This window comes from Bubalus bubalis, chromosome X, assembly GCF_019923935.1.
Source record: "Bubalus bubalis isolate 160015118507 breed Murrah chromosome X, NDDB_SH_1, whole genome shotgun sequence".
Lineage (NCBI taxonomy): Eukaryota > Metazoa > Chordata > Mammalia > Artiodactyla > Bovidae > Bubalus > Bubalus bubalis.
This window is the reverse complement of record NC_059181.1, coordinates 132,061,057-132,074,537: the sequence shown is the minus strand read 5'-3', so window position 1 is coordinate 132,074,537 and position 13,481 is coordinate 132,061,057. Positions and strand designations below refer to the sequence as shown.

The 13,481-nt window shown below is 38.1% G+C and overlaps 1 protein-coding gene across 9 annotated transcripts in view; it reads left to right on the top strand.

The window, feature by feature from the left end:
* Window positions 1-10,326, top strand: part of TENM1 (teneurin transmembrane protein 1) — a 918,261-nt gene extending 907,935 nt beyond the window's left edge. For all 9 annotated transcript variants that reach the window (XM_044937195.2, XM_044937198.2, XM_006065013.4 and 6 more), the window contains 3 exons: window positions 821-2,041; window positions 2,630-2,772; window positions 4,953-10,326. In XM_044937195.2, the coding sequence (XP_044793130.2) occupies window positions 821-2,041; window positions 2,630-2,772; window positions 4,953-5,711 (2,123 nt within the window). In that variant the 3' untranslated portion in view covers window positions 5,712-10,326. The remainder of the gene's footprint in view (window positions 1-820; window positions 2,042-2,629; window positions 2,773-4,952) is intronic.
* Window positions 10,327-13,481: the final 3,155 nt, after the last annotated feature.

Genomic DNA, 13,481 nt, shown 5'->3' with positions numbered 1-13,481 from the left:
AGATATGAGTCTCACTGAAACTAGTTCAAGCCTTGTGTAATGTCTATAAGCCTCAGTTGATGGCAACATGTCTTCAAAAGTCACCATTTTTTATTATATTTCATCCTGTGGGTTTATAAAATACCAAAATCCAGTTACTTTAATACTGGATTTGGTCAGTATTCTGACCTTGTTGTTGCTAAGTCGCTTCAGTCGTGTCCGACTCTGTGCGACCCCATAGACAGCAGCCCACCAGGCTCCCCCGTCCCTGGGATTCTCCAGGCAAGAACACTGGAGTGGGTTGCCATTTCCTTTTCCAATGAATGAAAGTGAAAAGTGACAGTGAAGTCGCTCAGTCGTGTCTGACTTCTAGCGACCCCATGGACTGCAGCCTACCAGGCTCCTCTGTCCATGGGATTTTCCAGGCAAGAGTACCGGAGGGGGTGCCATTGCCTCTGACCTTGTAGCACGTGTTAAATGAACTGCAAGTATTTTTGTCAGTAATTATAAAAAGAGAGCATGTTTATAATATCAGTTTCATCACTTCAACTACTGGTTGGGTAGTTGAGAATGGGTTATTACTTCTGAAGTTCCTATAATTAATTTATTCTATAACTATAATATGCAGTGTTTTAATTTTTTTCATATTTGGTGACCACAGTGATGAAAATACGTATCTATGAGATGAGATGTCTGGGCGTTAGATATCAAACATCAATCTCTAATATTTCATTTTGAATGTAAAAACATCACTACTAAAGAAAAGAATACTAGAACTTTCTGATTGTTCAATATTGAGCCTCTTGCATTGTTCTCATGATTTTTATTTTGACCCCTTCAGGACCTCTTATTGGGCGCCAGATTTTCAGATTCAGTGAAGAAGGCCTTGTGAATGCTCGCTTTGACTACAGCTACAACAACTTCCGTGTCACCAGCATGCAAGCTGTGATCAATGAAACCCCTTTGCCCATAGATCTGTACCGATACGTCGACGTCTCTGGTCGAACAGAGCAGTTTGGAAAATTCAGTGTAATTAATTATGATTTAAATCAAGTCATAACTACTACCGTGATGAAGCACACCAAGATCTTCAGCGCCAATGGACAAGTCATTGAAGTCCAGTATGAAATCCTAAAGGCAATTGCCTACTGGATGACTATTCAATATGATAACATGGGCCGAATGGTAATATGTGATATCAGAGTAGGAGTAGATGCCAATATAACAAGATACTTCTATGAATATGATGCTGATGGGCAACTTCAAACTGTTTCTGTAAACGATAAAACCCAGTGGCGTTATAGTTATGATCTGAATGGGAACATCAACCTCTTAAGCCATGGGAATAGTGCTCGTCTTACTCCTCTCCGATATGACCTCCGAGATCGCATCACCAGACTTGGAGAAATTCAGTACAAGATGGATGAAGATGGCTTTCTGAGACAGAGGGGAAATGACGTATTTGAATATAATTCTAATGGTCTGCTGCAGAAAGCCTACAATAAGGCTTCTGGCTGGACTGTGCAGTATTACTATGATGGGCTTGGGCGACGTGTGGCCAGTAAGTCCAGCCCTGGACAGCACCTCCAGTTCTTTTATGCAGACCTTGCCAACCCCATAAGAGTTACTCATTTGTACAACCACACCAGCTCAGAGATTACATCCCTGTATTATGATCTCCAAGGTCACCTTATTGCCATGGAGCTAAGCAGTGGTGAAGAATATTATGTAGCCTGTGATAATACAGGCACCCCACTAGCCGTGTTCAGCAGTCGGGGTCAGGTGATCAAAGAGATACTGTACACGCCTTACGGAGATATCTATCATGACACTTATCCTGACTTTCAGGTCATCATTGGTTTTCATGGAGGACTCTATGATTTCCTTACTAAACTAGTGCACCTGGGGCAAAGGGATTATGATGTTATCGCTGGTCGATGGACGACGCCTAATCATCACATATGGAAACAGTTGAACCTCCTTCCTAAACCATTCAACCTCTACTCTTTTGAAAATAACTACCCTGTTGGCAAAATTCAAGATGTTGCCAAGTATACCACAGGTATTTAAATGGTGTGATGCTTTATGCTAAAGAGAAAACGCTCCATGGTGTCTATCACATAATCTCAATGCCTTTGTAAAGATGCTTCCTCTTCCTGCCAGCTAGCCCACAAGTTATTGTGCAGTCAATCTCTTCCTTAGTCTTCTAGAGTGAGCAGAACTGTACACGTTGGAGTAAAACATGATACTTTTGCATCCTAGTACATTTTCTTCTTTCCTTTTAAGCTCTCTGTTCATAGTTTTCACTCTTAAAAGCTTCTACAAATAATTTCACAGAAGAAAAATCAGGATTGTGCTGCATCAGATAAATCTAATACCAGAGTCTGTGTGGCCTTAATACCACTACCACACTAAGAATTTCCACACAGTAAACTGAGCCAATCTCTATGATTATCCATGAATCAAAAGGTTTCCCCAAAGAAAGGATCAGATGTTTTAGAGTGAGTGATATAAAGGGGAGCTTATCCCTAACTTAGCATTGGCTAAACATATCAAAGGCAGGAAAGGCATCTTTCAAGCTTTCCACAGAAGTTGTAAAGTATGGGCTTTAAAATGTTTTTTTTTTTCTTTTAAATTTTGTGTCTCACAGATATTGGAAGTTGGTTAGAGCTATTTGGTTTCCAGTTACACAATGTACTACCTGGATTTCCCAAACCAGAATTAGAAAATTTGGAATTAACTTATGAGCTTCTACAGCTTCAGACAAAAACTCAAGAGTGGGATCCTGGAAAGGTTAGTAAATGTTTTACCATCCCTATTTAGCTGAAAAAAACAGAAGGGCATCCAACACCATGAAATAGTATTAACATATATGTGCTTACTTCTGTTTGAGTCTTCTTGACTATCCACTTAAATGTCCATGATTAATGAGGAGGTAGGATAAAAGCTTCCATGAGGAAAGGATCAGAGAATTGGAGCTTTGGGAAGAGAAAAGACCAACGTGTGACTTGATGACTGGTGCAGTAGACTGACAAGAGGAAAGTGGAACTGAACTTTCATGATTCTAAAATGGGTAGTTCTGGATTCTATAGAGAGAAAATTATTCTCTGAGAGACATAAAACATCAGATCTCCAGCTGAAAAATAAATCAGAGCATAGTGCATTAGAAGCATGGGAATAACAAATTATTCTGATAAATGGGACTTTCCTGGTGATCCAGTGGTTAAGACTCAGAGCTTACATTTCAGGAGGCACAGGTTCATTTCCTGGTCAGAGAACTAGGATCCGCATGCCACACAGTGTGGTCAAAAAAATTATTCCAATAAAGAAAAAGTATGTAAGAGCAATGAAGCAAAATAACAAATATTAGAAACTCTCTGGAAAAATAGGAATACCAAAACCTTCAAAGTTCAGCAGGAAATTCCATCACTTAATGAGATACAAAGTGAAAGCAAGAAAGAACTTTTTCTCTCAGATGAAAGAAAGAGGAATATCTGTGTCTGCAAATATATATATATATATATATATATATATACACACACACACACACACACACATACACACACACACATACATATATATGGCTTTAACAAAATAAAACTGAAATTTGGGTGGGAGGGCTTGAAATTCAAGTCTTAAAAAATTATAAGTGAAAGGCAATTCTAAGTAGGTACTAAAGGCTTATCCCTTTTTGTAAAAATGCTTTTTTTATTATTATTATTATTTTTACTTTACAATATTGTATTGGTTTTGCCATACATCAACATGCATCCGCCACGGGTATACACATGTTCCCCATCCTGAACCCCCCTCCCACCTGCCTCCCCATACCATCCCTCTGGGTCATCCCAGTGCACCATCCCCAAGCTGTAATTAAAAGTCCTGCAAAAAGTTCATCAAAATTTTGGAAATTTCTGATGCTTTTAAATGGATACCTGGAGGTTCATTATTCTCTTGTTTTTTTCTTAATATGTTTGAAATCTGCCATAGTAAAAAGAGGTTTTTTAGTTATTTATGTTTATTTTTGGCCACTCTGGGTCTTTGTTGCTGCTGAAAGTCTTTCTCTAGTTGCAGCGAGCAGAGGCTACTCTTCATTTGAGTTATGCAGGCTTCTCATTGCAGTGTCTCCTCTTGCTGTGGAGCACAGACACTAGAGCGCATGGGACCAGGGATCAAACCTGTGTCCCCTGCATTGGCAGGTGTATTCTTAAGGACTGGACCACCGGGAAAGTCCCAAAAGTGTTTTTTTTTTTTTTTTTAATCCACATAGAAAGACCCATGAACTTGCTGATTTGCCCTTGTTATGTATAAGATCATGAGCTACTTGAAAGTAAGAATGATGCCTTATACCTCACTGTGGCTAATATATTACTCTACATCCAGTAATAAACAGCTAGTTAGTGTCTGTTGAATTGGAAAAAATAAAGTGTCTTTGTTTGGGGGGAGCTTCCCAGGTGGCACTTGTGGTAAAGAACCCACCTGCCAATACAGGAGATGTAAGAGACATGGGTTTGATCCCTGGGTTGGGAAGATCCCCTGGAGGAGGGCATGGCAACCTACTCCAGTATTCTTGCCTAAAGAATCCCATGGACAGAGGAGCTACAGGCTATGGTCCATAGGGTCACAAAGGGTCAGACATGACTGAAACAACTCAGCGCACACACAGACCCACTTAAGTGCCTTCTAGCTCTTGGATTCTGTGGTATCAAATTTGAACATATTTGTTTATGCTTAACCCTTAACTCACCAAGATATCAAGAAATATATGCCAGGTAATCAAATCACCTGTTAGTCTTTTCCTTTCCAAAACTCAGGTGAAGAGATTCCAAATTAGGCTTGTTTTTAAATCACAAACCAGCAAATTAAGGAAAGGGGGAAGCAACCTGGCAAACCTTTGCTTTCTGCGATCACCAAGCATATGACAAGTGTCTAACCCTCTGCTACACTTGCTCTGTGCCTTTCTTCTTTACTAGACCATCCTGGGTATTCAATGTGAGCTCCAGAAACAGCTCAGGAATTTCATTTCCTTGGACCAACTTCCTATGACTCCCCGATATGGTGATGGACGGTGCCTTGAAGGAGGGAAGCAACCAAGGTTTGCCGCTGTCCCTTCTGTTTTCGGCAAAGGTATAAAATTCGCCATCAAGGATGGCATCGTAACAGCCGATATTATAGGAGTAGCCAATGAAGATAGCAGGCGGCTAGCTGCCATTCTCAACAATGCTCATTACCTAGAAAACCTACATTTTACCATAGAGGGGAGGGACACACACTACTTCATTAAGCTCGGGTCTCTGGAGGAAGACCTGGTGCTCATTGGTAACACTGGGGGGAGGCGCATTCTGGAGAACGGTGTCAATGTCACCGTGTCCCAGATGACTTCCGTGTTGAATGGGAGGACTAGACGGTTTGCAGATATCCAGCTCCAGCATGGGGCTCTGTGCTTCAACATCCGGTATGGGACGACTGTCGAAGAGGAGAAGAACCATGTGTTGGAGATTGCCAGACAGCGCGCCGTGGCCCAGGCCTGGACTAAGGAACAAAGAAGGCTGCAAGAAGGGGAAGAGGGGATCCGGGCATGGACAGAGGGGGAGAAACAGCAGCTGCTGAGTACCGGGAGAGTGCAAGGTTATGATGGGTATTTTGTTTTGTCTGTCGAGCAGTATTTAGAACTTTCTGACAGTGCCAATAATATTCACTTTATGAGACAGAGTGAAATAGGCAGGAGGTAACAGAAAAAACTCTGCCTTTGCGTCACCAAAGACTGCCTGTTTTTAAAACATACAATGGTTTATTGTATCGGTTTTCTAGATCAGAACTCTGTATATGTAAATATGGAGGAAAAACATATCCAACTGCCTTTCAATGTGACAGAAGATGGTATTTTAATATTGTTTGTTTAAACTCTTTAAGAAATGACAGATTTTTAGTTCTTGTGTGGCAGTATTCAAAATAACACAAGTAGAAATCAAACAACTAAAAAAAAAGTTTTCAGCAAGCACCACTTTCAATTTGTTGAGCCATGCATATGTTCAAATATAAAGCAAGAACCCGAGGTTCTCTGTTGTGACACAAGGTTACATACTCAGCTGTTGGCAGAACTTGCGGGCTATTTGAAAGGTGGTGCAATAGGATCTGAGCCGTGTGTTTCGAAAGACTACCAGCTCTTTCACATGTTCCAGATCTGTTACAGGAAACTTCGAAAGAAGTGTAAAATTTCCTCGGCCACCATCTCCTAGAATCAGGACCCATTTACCCTTCCTCCCTGATGATTCCTCCTTGCTTGTTGAAATAAATGCCATGTTGTTGTGCTGTGTTTTGGCGTGTGGTGGCTGGGTTCCGTCTACCACACTTCCCTGTAGGTGTGGTCACCAAACCCAATTGCCACTATCTGCTTGTGTATACATGATACCAAGGCAGCTGGCCAATGAAACTCCTCCCACCCAACCTGTTTTGACTACATTTTGTACTCAGTTGTCCAGCTGTATTGGTGTCATGTAAACATAGCTTTTATTAACCCAAGTAGGAATTTCTCATTTATATATAGGGTGTGTTTTGGTCATAGTTTCACATTCGTGATTCAGTATTTATACACTAATCCAATGGTTTTGTGCACATGAAAGGTAATTTACTACCAAGTGTGATTCTGATACAAAAAAAAAAAAAAGGCTTTCACAGACATACATGCCTATGATGTCGATACATTACACTCACTACTACTGCAGAAATTCATAAGAGCCAAAACCTTAAAAAAAAAAAATAGACGTAATACTAAGGTGAAAGGAAAGTACCAATGGGAAGACCAAACGAAACATCACGAAAGTTGCTGCCATGTTGTTTACCCCACTTAGATTTATCTTTCAAATGTACAGTTCTGTATTGAACATCTCCCAGCCATAGTCAGGAAATTTAATTGAGCCCTTTCCAACCTAACACATTTCAACTAATTATAGAGAGGCAGACTATTTTTTACTAAGATAATTTATATGGATAGTTATTTTAATTCTCTGTCTTTGCCCATTTATTTTTTATTTAATCATCTCTCCTGCCTAGGAAAATAGCTATTTTCCAGGAAGGGTTATTTTGTTCTGTGATCATTTAAAATTTAGAAAAAAAGATCAGGATTAGTGTTAATATCAGCTGCAGTTTCTCAATCTGTATGAATCCTGTCATCCAAGAAGCCCCTTGGTGAACTGGGAGATTTGTGCCCAGTGACAAAGATTTTGTAAGCTGCTGTGCAATTGTGAGTTACCACAAATGAAAATACAGGACAGCACAATGTGGCCTGTGGAGAAATCCCCTGAGCCAGCTTCAGCACTTTTCATCACCGAGTCTGGACATTTGCTGTGTCTGAAGGAGAATTTGTGATGGAATGTCGCAGTTTGGATTCTTGCCAGCTGCTACCTAAATGCAGTGGGGGGTCAGTGCCTTGCTTTGTGATGACTGTCTTTTTGGAAAATATGCAAAGTCAGAATCCAGGCTCACATTAAGGTTTTTAAAGAGTCTGACTCCTAACTACACAAAGTAGAGTGAGAGAAAGGCAAGGACCCACAGACAGCAGGGGAGGGTGTATCCAAACATTTCATTTTCAAAACCTTCAGGTTGGGATTACCACATTCTTACACACATATTGTGAGAGAGAGAATTCATGATGAACCCATCTCTCTTTTTAATTGGAAGGACACCAGCTCAAGAGATTACTAATCCAGACTACAACCATATTATTGGGGTTTTTTCCCCTGAATCAGGCCTGTGTTAATGGTATAGTATTTATCAGGACAGGATTCTAAAATTACTCACAAACTTGTTGAAAATTTGAATACCTCCACACCAGCCTAAAAATGGACCTTAAGTTCCTAGAACCTCTGATGTTCTTTTAAATCAATAGAAAAATGATTTATGAACTGTATATAGAGAGTACATTCATAAATGTGATGATGTATTTTATCACTAATCCAAGATGTCAATATTAGAGTCTATTTTGCTTATATTTTAAGCAATTATACTTTTTTGCAATTCACTGATGATGTATCATTTTCAAACTGCTTTAAATATCCATTAGAAACAAGTATTTGAAGCTTTTACTTAATAGTAATTACCTTGAACTGTGCATTTCTAGTTTGTAATACATATTTATTTAGTTTGTGCCTTTGGTTTCTTAAAGTTATATTTGTATTATATTCAGGAAATGCACTTTTTATCACTTACAGCTGTGGTTCTCTTTACCACTTCCAAAGTTTTTTGGAGGAAAGAAGAAAAAACCCAAAAGGTTAGCACACTAATGAGTAGTAAATCTAAGAGAAACATTTGTCATTTCTTAATAAGAACGTGGAGATATTGAATACATCACTTCCTGTTCATCTGAATACAAAGAATGCCTTTACTGACTTGTAGTTCTGAAGTTTAATGAAAGAACAATTCGTTTGCATTTCCTGATCAAAGTAAAAGCATTTTAAAGAGAAATACATGAATTTCTCATACCCAGAAGACGTGCAGCTGACACTACTACACAGCCACACAGCATTCAAGTCAGCTTGAGTGAGAGCACAGCAGTTGGGCTCTCCTATGAAGACTATTCTGGGCTGGAGGCAGGGAATACTCCGTGATTGTTTCTTTTTCCTAGTTAGGCCCATTTTACTTGTTTGTTTTGTTTTGGTTTGGTTTGACTCTTGCACTACAGTCTAGAGATCCAAAAGACCTGAAAAGTTCATAGTTGAACAGCCATTTAAATATATTTATTTTTAGCTGTCATTCTAATCATTACTGATTAGAAGCATGACTCCTGAAGGAAAGGGAAATAAAACCCAATTCATACTAATTTTTAGTAAAACACTCACCATATAAATAGGCTTTATTGGGTTTAATTTTTAACCCAACAAAATAATGTATAAAATAAGTGTGTCCTTTACTGTCAATTTATCTAGAAGATCTATAATATATAGACTATATATATAATATAATATATACAACATAGCCAAATATATGAAAACTTAACAATGTATAATTTGGAATTCACATGCTATGTAGAGAGGTATACAATTAAATTCCGATTTTCATAAGGTTTTTTTTTTAATTACTGTTGACACAGTTTCAAGCATCCTATCATGTTGTTTCTACTACTTTTTTCTTCTCTTTCATTTTTTTTGAAACAAATTTTTTTAACCAGACCAGGCCCCACTGTAATATCACCTAAGAGAGTCAGGACAGTTTTTGCATTTATAAAGATATGTTCCTGTAAGGGCAATTGTAATGGAGTTCAGTGGTAATGCAAGCAAAAGTACAGTAATCAAGTGTGGAAAGGAACTTTTGGTGAGACTGAAATGTATTATAGCTTCTGGAAAAACTGAAGGCTACAGATTAGATGCAACATTCTTGTGTTCTTGGAGGAACTCACATACACATAGCTGACCTGAGTAGTACTTCAGATCTCAGACTGCTCTTCCACAGCCTTCTGTAAGGTTCTTTATTCTGCAAAAAAAAAAAAAAAAAAAAACACACAAAAACACAAAAACAAAAAAAAAAGCAAAACAGAAAACAACAAACAACAAAAAATAATTCAACCACAAAATAGTGACTGTTTCAGTGTGTCCTTCATGTGAAAGCTATTAAGGACCAAATATACTACTGTGTATAAGAAGAAATTACTTCCTAAACAGTAACTGAAAATAGTTAGAGTTAAACTTGCTGTGGATTTTGTCTTGGCAGTTGTCATCTTACATTATTTGTCAAAGGAAATGTGTTTGGCAGTTAAAAAAATCTTTCCTTAGATTTAGTGGTGGACTTTAACCTCTTAAATAAATGTTAGTATATCAGATTGTGTCCTTGAAAAATATTTTACTTGTATGATTCATGACAATGTCTAAATCTTTACTATTCTTCTGGCAAAAGCATCAGTAAGAGAGAAGGTGAAAAAGAGAAGTATAGCCTTTACGTCAGAAAAATATTCTTTTTAGCTGCTTACTTTCTCATGAGAAGTAAAGGTGTTTACAGTGTATGCCAAGATTTTCAGTTTCTATATAACAACAGTTAGAGGTTCTAATCATACTGGAAATTGTGTTATAATGGCCTGAGCCATGTTGCTAGGAAACAATAGGTTCCAGTTTTGTATTCCTGCTCTCACTCCTGTGCTGAAAAGTGACTGGATACTGTACAGGTTCATGTTCTCTGGCTGCAGTTAAATGGTCTTTTGCATTTTGCTCTGGCTTTCAGGTCAGAAGCATGCATTTTTCTACAGAGCATCACAACAACATGCTGTAAATATTTAAAGTTAAACATTATGTGTTGATATTTGAAACAAAAAAGTACTTTGAATATTTCATTTTTAAAAAATAAAATGACAAATAAACACTGTGTCTCATTTTATTCATGCGCCAAACTGCATTCTCAAGTCAGTCTGGTCACCTGAGATTTGAAAAGTGGCTCCCTAACACAGAGCAATAAAACCACATAATCTTGAAAATATACATGTAGAAATCAAAAAGGCAGTAATCGTAAGAGGACATCTTTTCACTTTTATTTTTCATACATATAGGATCGCTGACACCAATGACCATTTAATAAAAAAAAGAAGAGTAGCTGTTTCAAGTTTAAAAGCCTCTAGGCTAGGACTTATAAAGGTTCTCCCTCCTGTTGATACCTTTCTCAGCAATAGAAAGAAAATTAAGGATTGAAAAACAGGGGTGGGAGGGAGCTAGGAGAGCAAGGCAACCCAATGCACTGGCAAAGAATTGGATGGGCCAGGGGAGACGATCAGGAGAGACTAAAAAATAACAACTCTTCTGAGGCCCAAAGTCCTGGGCAGTTACAATGGCCCTTTGGCCCTTACTTTTCACAAAAAGACATTTACGAGTGACACTGGGAAAGCTGGCCAACAGATTTTCCAAAATTCATCTTTATAATAATAGAGTACCTATAATCCAAACAGGCTGTTATTGCACTTTGCTCGAAATCCTGGAATTTACACCACTCTCAAATGTCCTGTGCTTTTTATTCACCAATATATAGAGATACCTTGAAAAGATTCACAGAGCAGAAGCAATCTTGATTGTTTCAACCCAACCAATCAACAAAAAAAGCAATGGGGGTGGGGAGTGTAGCTGGGATATATTAGTATCACCTGGAGATTGTTTTTTCAACCTATGCATCTCACCCTCAGTTCAAAAAGAAAGCAGAGCTTGTACATTGAGAGAATTATAAAGGAAATAAGGGATTTCTCCATGTTTCTTCCCTAGTCACCCTCACTTTCAGAGATCTTTGAATATCAATGCTATTTAAACATTTGGTAATATCACTATTGTGAATTTATTTTATTTATTTATTCCTATTTGGCAAATGCGATACTAGCAACAGACTGACTTACTGTACATCACTGGCATAATCAGTGACAAAGCTGAAAAGCAAATTCAAGTCTCATTTGTTACTTTGATGGGCTCTCTCCAGTCGATCAGGTTTGTTATATTCTTTCCACATAAAAATATTCATTTAAAAAGCAAATGACCTACTGATGAAATTCCAGCCTTTTACTACAAGTTGGGCCAATGAGCCCAAATTATGAAAGTGTCCAAATTGGGCAGTTTAACTTCACCCCGAGTGCAAACTGCAAAATTATGGTGCCCCATTATGTTTGCAAGGGCAAACATAGCCAACAAAGTTGAATTTATAGCCCACTAACAGGAAGACTAGGCATCTTATAACCTTGAAATGCTCAAGGGCAAATCTGAGTTTTATTATTAATAGACTTTGGATTCTGAACTCAATAAAGTGAATCAAATAAAACATAATCTGACATCTAAACATTCTTAACAGATTTTAAAGCTGGTTCTCACATTTTAAATTCTCTATCCATTCTACCACAAATAATATCTTAAACCCAGCCCTCGAGTTATACCAGAAGAGTTAATCAGAGTTAATATCCCCTGTAGGCATATTCTCCCTATGTACTACCACAAAGTTTCCCTGCCTGCAACAGCCAAATGGACAATTATCTAAGCTTGTCTTCCTACTGACCTTAAGAACAAATTTCAGAGGAAATGAACAAGGATTTGATAAGCTGTCATGTTCCTCGTGGGCTTGCTGACACACTTTTTTTTCCCCTGAAGAAAGGTGTACATGTAGAAATATATGTGCATTTTTCTGCCTGTACTCAGCATATTATAGGTATATGTTAGCATGGCAATATTTTAGATATGGCAAGAATATGACCTTTCTGTAAAGGTGCAAGCCATTATATACTGGGAAATAGCAAGGATGTTCATGCCAGGAAAGAAAAAGTGAAAAAAAAAAAAAAAAACGATGAATAAAAGGCCAGCAAAAGAAGACAGTGGGTAGTCACATCAACTGTAAAATTTGACAGTAGCAAAATCAGAAACGCACTTACCTTTTTTAGTGAATTAGTCCAATAAGAAAAGATGAACTTCATCAATGCTTTATTTAGTATATCAATAGCACCTATCTTTGAATATTTTTGAAAGGAATATTTTAAGACAAATTAGGAAAATAAAGCTTTCAAATACTTTATTATAATAGGATAAACCATAGATGATTCAAAAAAAAAGTTTTTTCAAAAAAGACTCTGGTAAAGGAACATGCAAACAATTCATACTTTTAGGATTATTCCAGAATGAACAAGTTAGGGTAAAAATTAATTACACCTATTAAAATTTAAACCCAAGCTACAAATATTTAAAAAGTACTTAAACATATGCATTTTATATTGAAAGTCAGCTTTCTTAATTCCTTTACAAATTAAAGTGATGCTTTTACTTCTAGAAATGGTAACTGGCACACAAATACATCATTGTGGCCATATTCCACATTTGCAATCCCATAGCATCCAGGTTAAATGCTCAGAAATCAGACCTTGCCAACAGAGAGAGTAGCTTTGTGTCTCAGCAGGTCGCTAATTATTAACCAAGCTCACCACCTCACATGAAGAACACAGAATTCCAAGTCACTAGTTTACACAGAAACTTTGCTTTTTCCTATGGACTATAGGCTGAAATATTTGGACTAACGCATTCTGCCTTTAGAGACAGCTCTACCTAGGGAACCCTCATACACTGTTGGTGAGAATGCAAATTGGTGGAGTCCCTGGGTGTTCTTTGGATGCTAAAGCTGAAACTCCAGTACTTTGGCCACCTCATGCAAAGAGTTGACTCACTGGAAAAGACTCTGATGCTGGGAGGGATTGCAGGCAGGAGGAAAAGGGGATGACAGAGGATGAGATGGCTGGATGGCATCACCGACTCGATGGACGTGAGTCTCAGTGAACTCCGGGAGTTGGTGATGGACAGGGAGGCCTGGCGTGCTGCGATTCATGGGGTCGGAAAGAGTCGGACATGACTGAGCAACTGAACTGAACTGTGAAAAAACAATATGGAGGTTTCTCAAAAAAAAAAACTAAAAATAGAGCTACCATATGATCCAGCAATTCCACTTTGGAGTATATATCCAAATAAAAACAAAAACACTAATTCCAGGGATATGTGCACCCCAATGTTCAG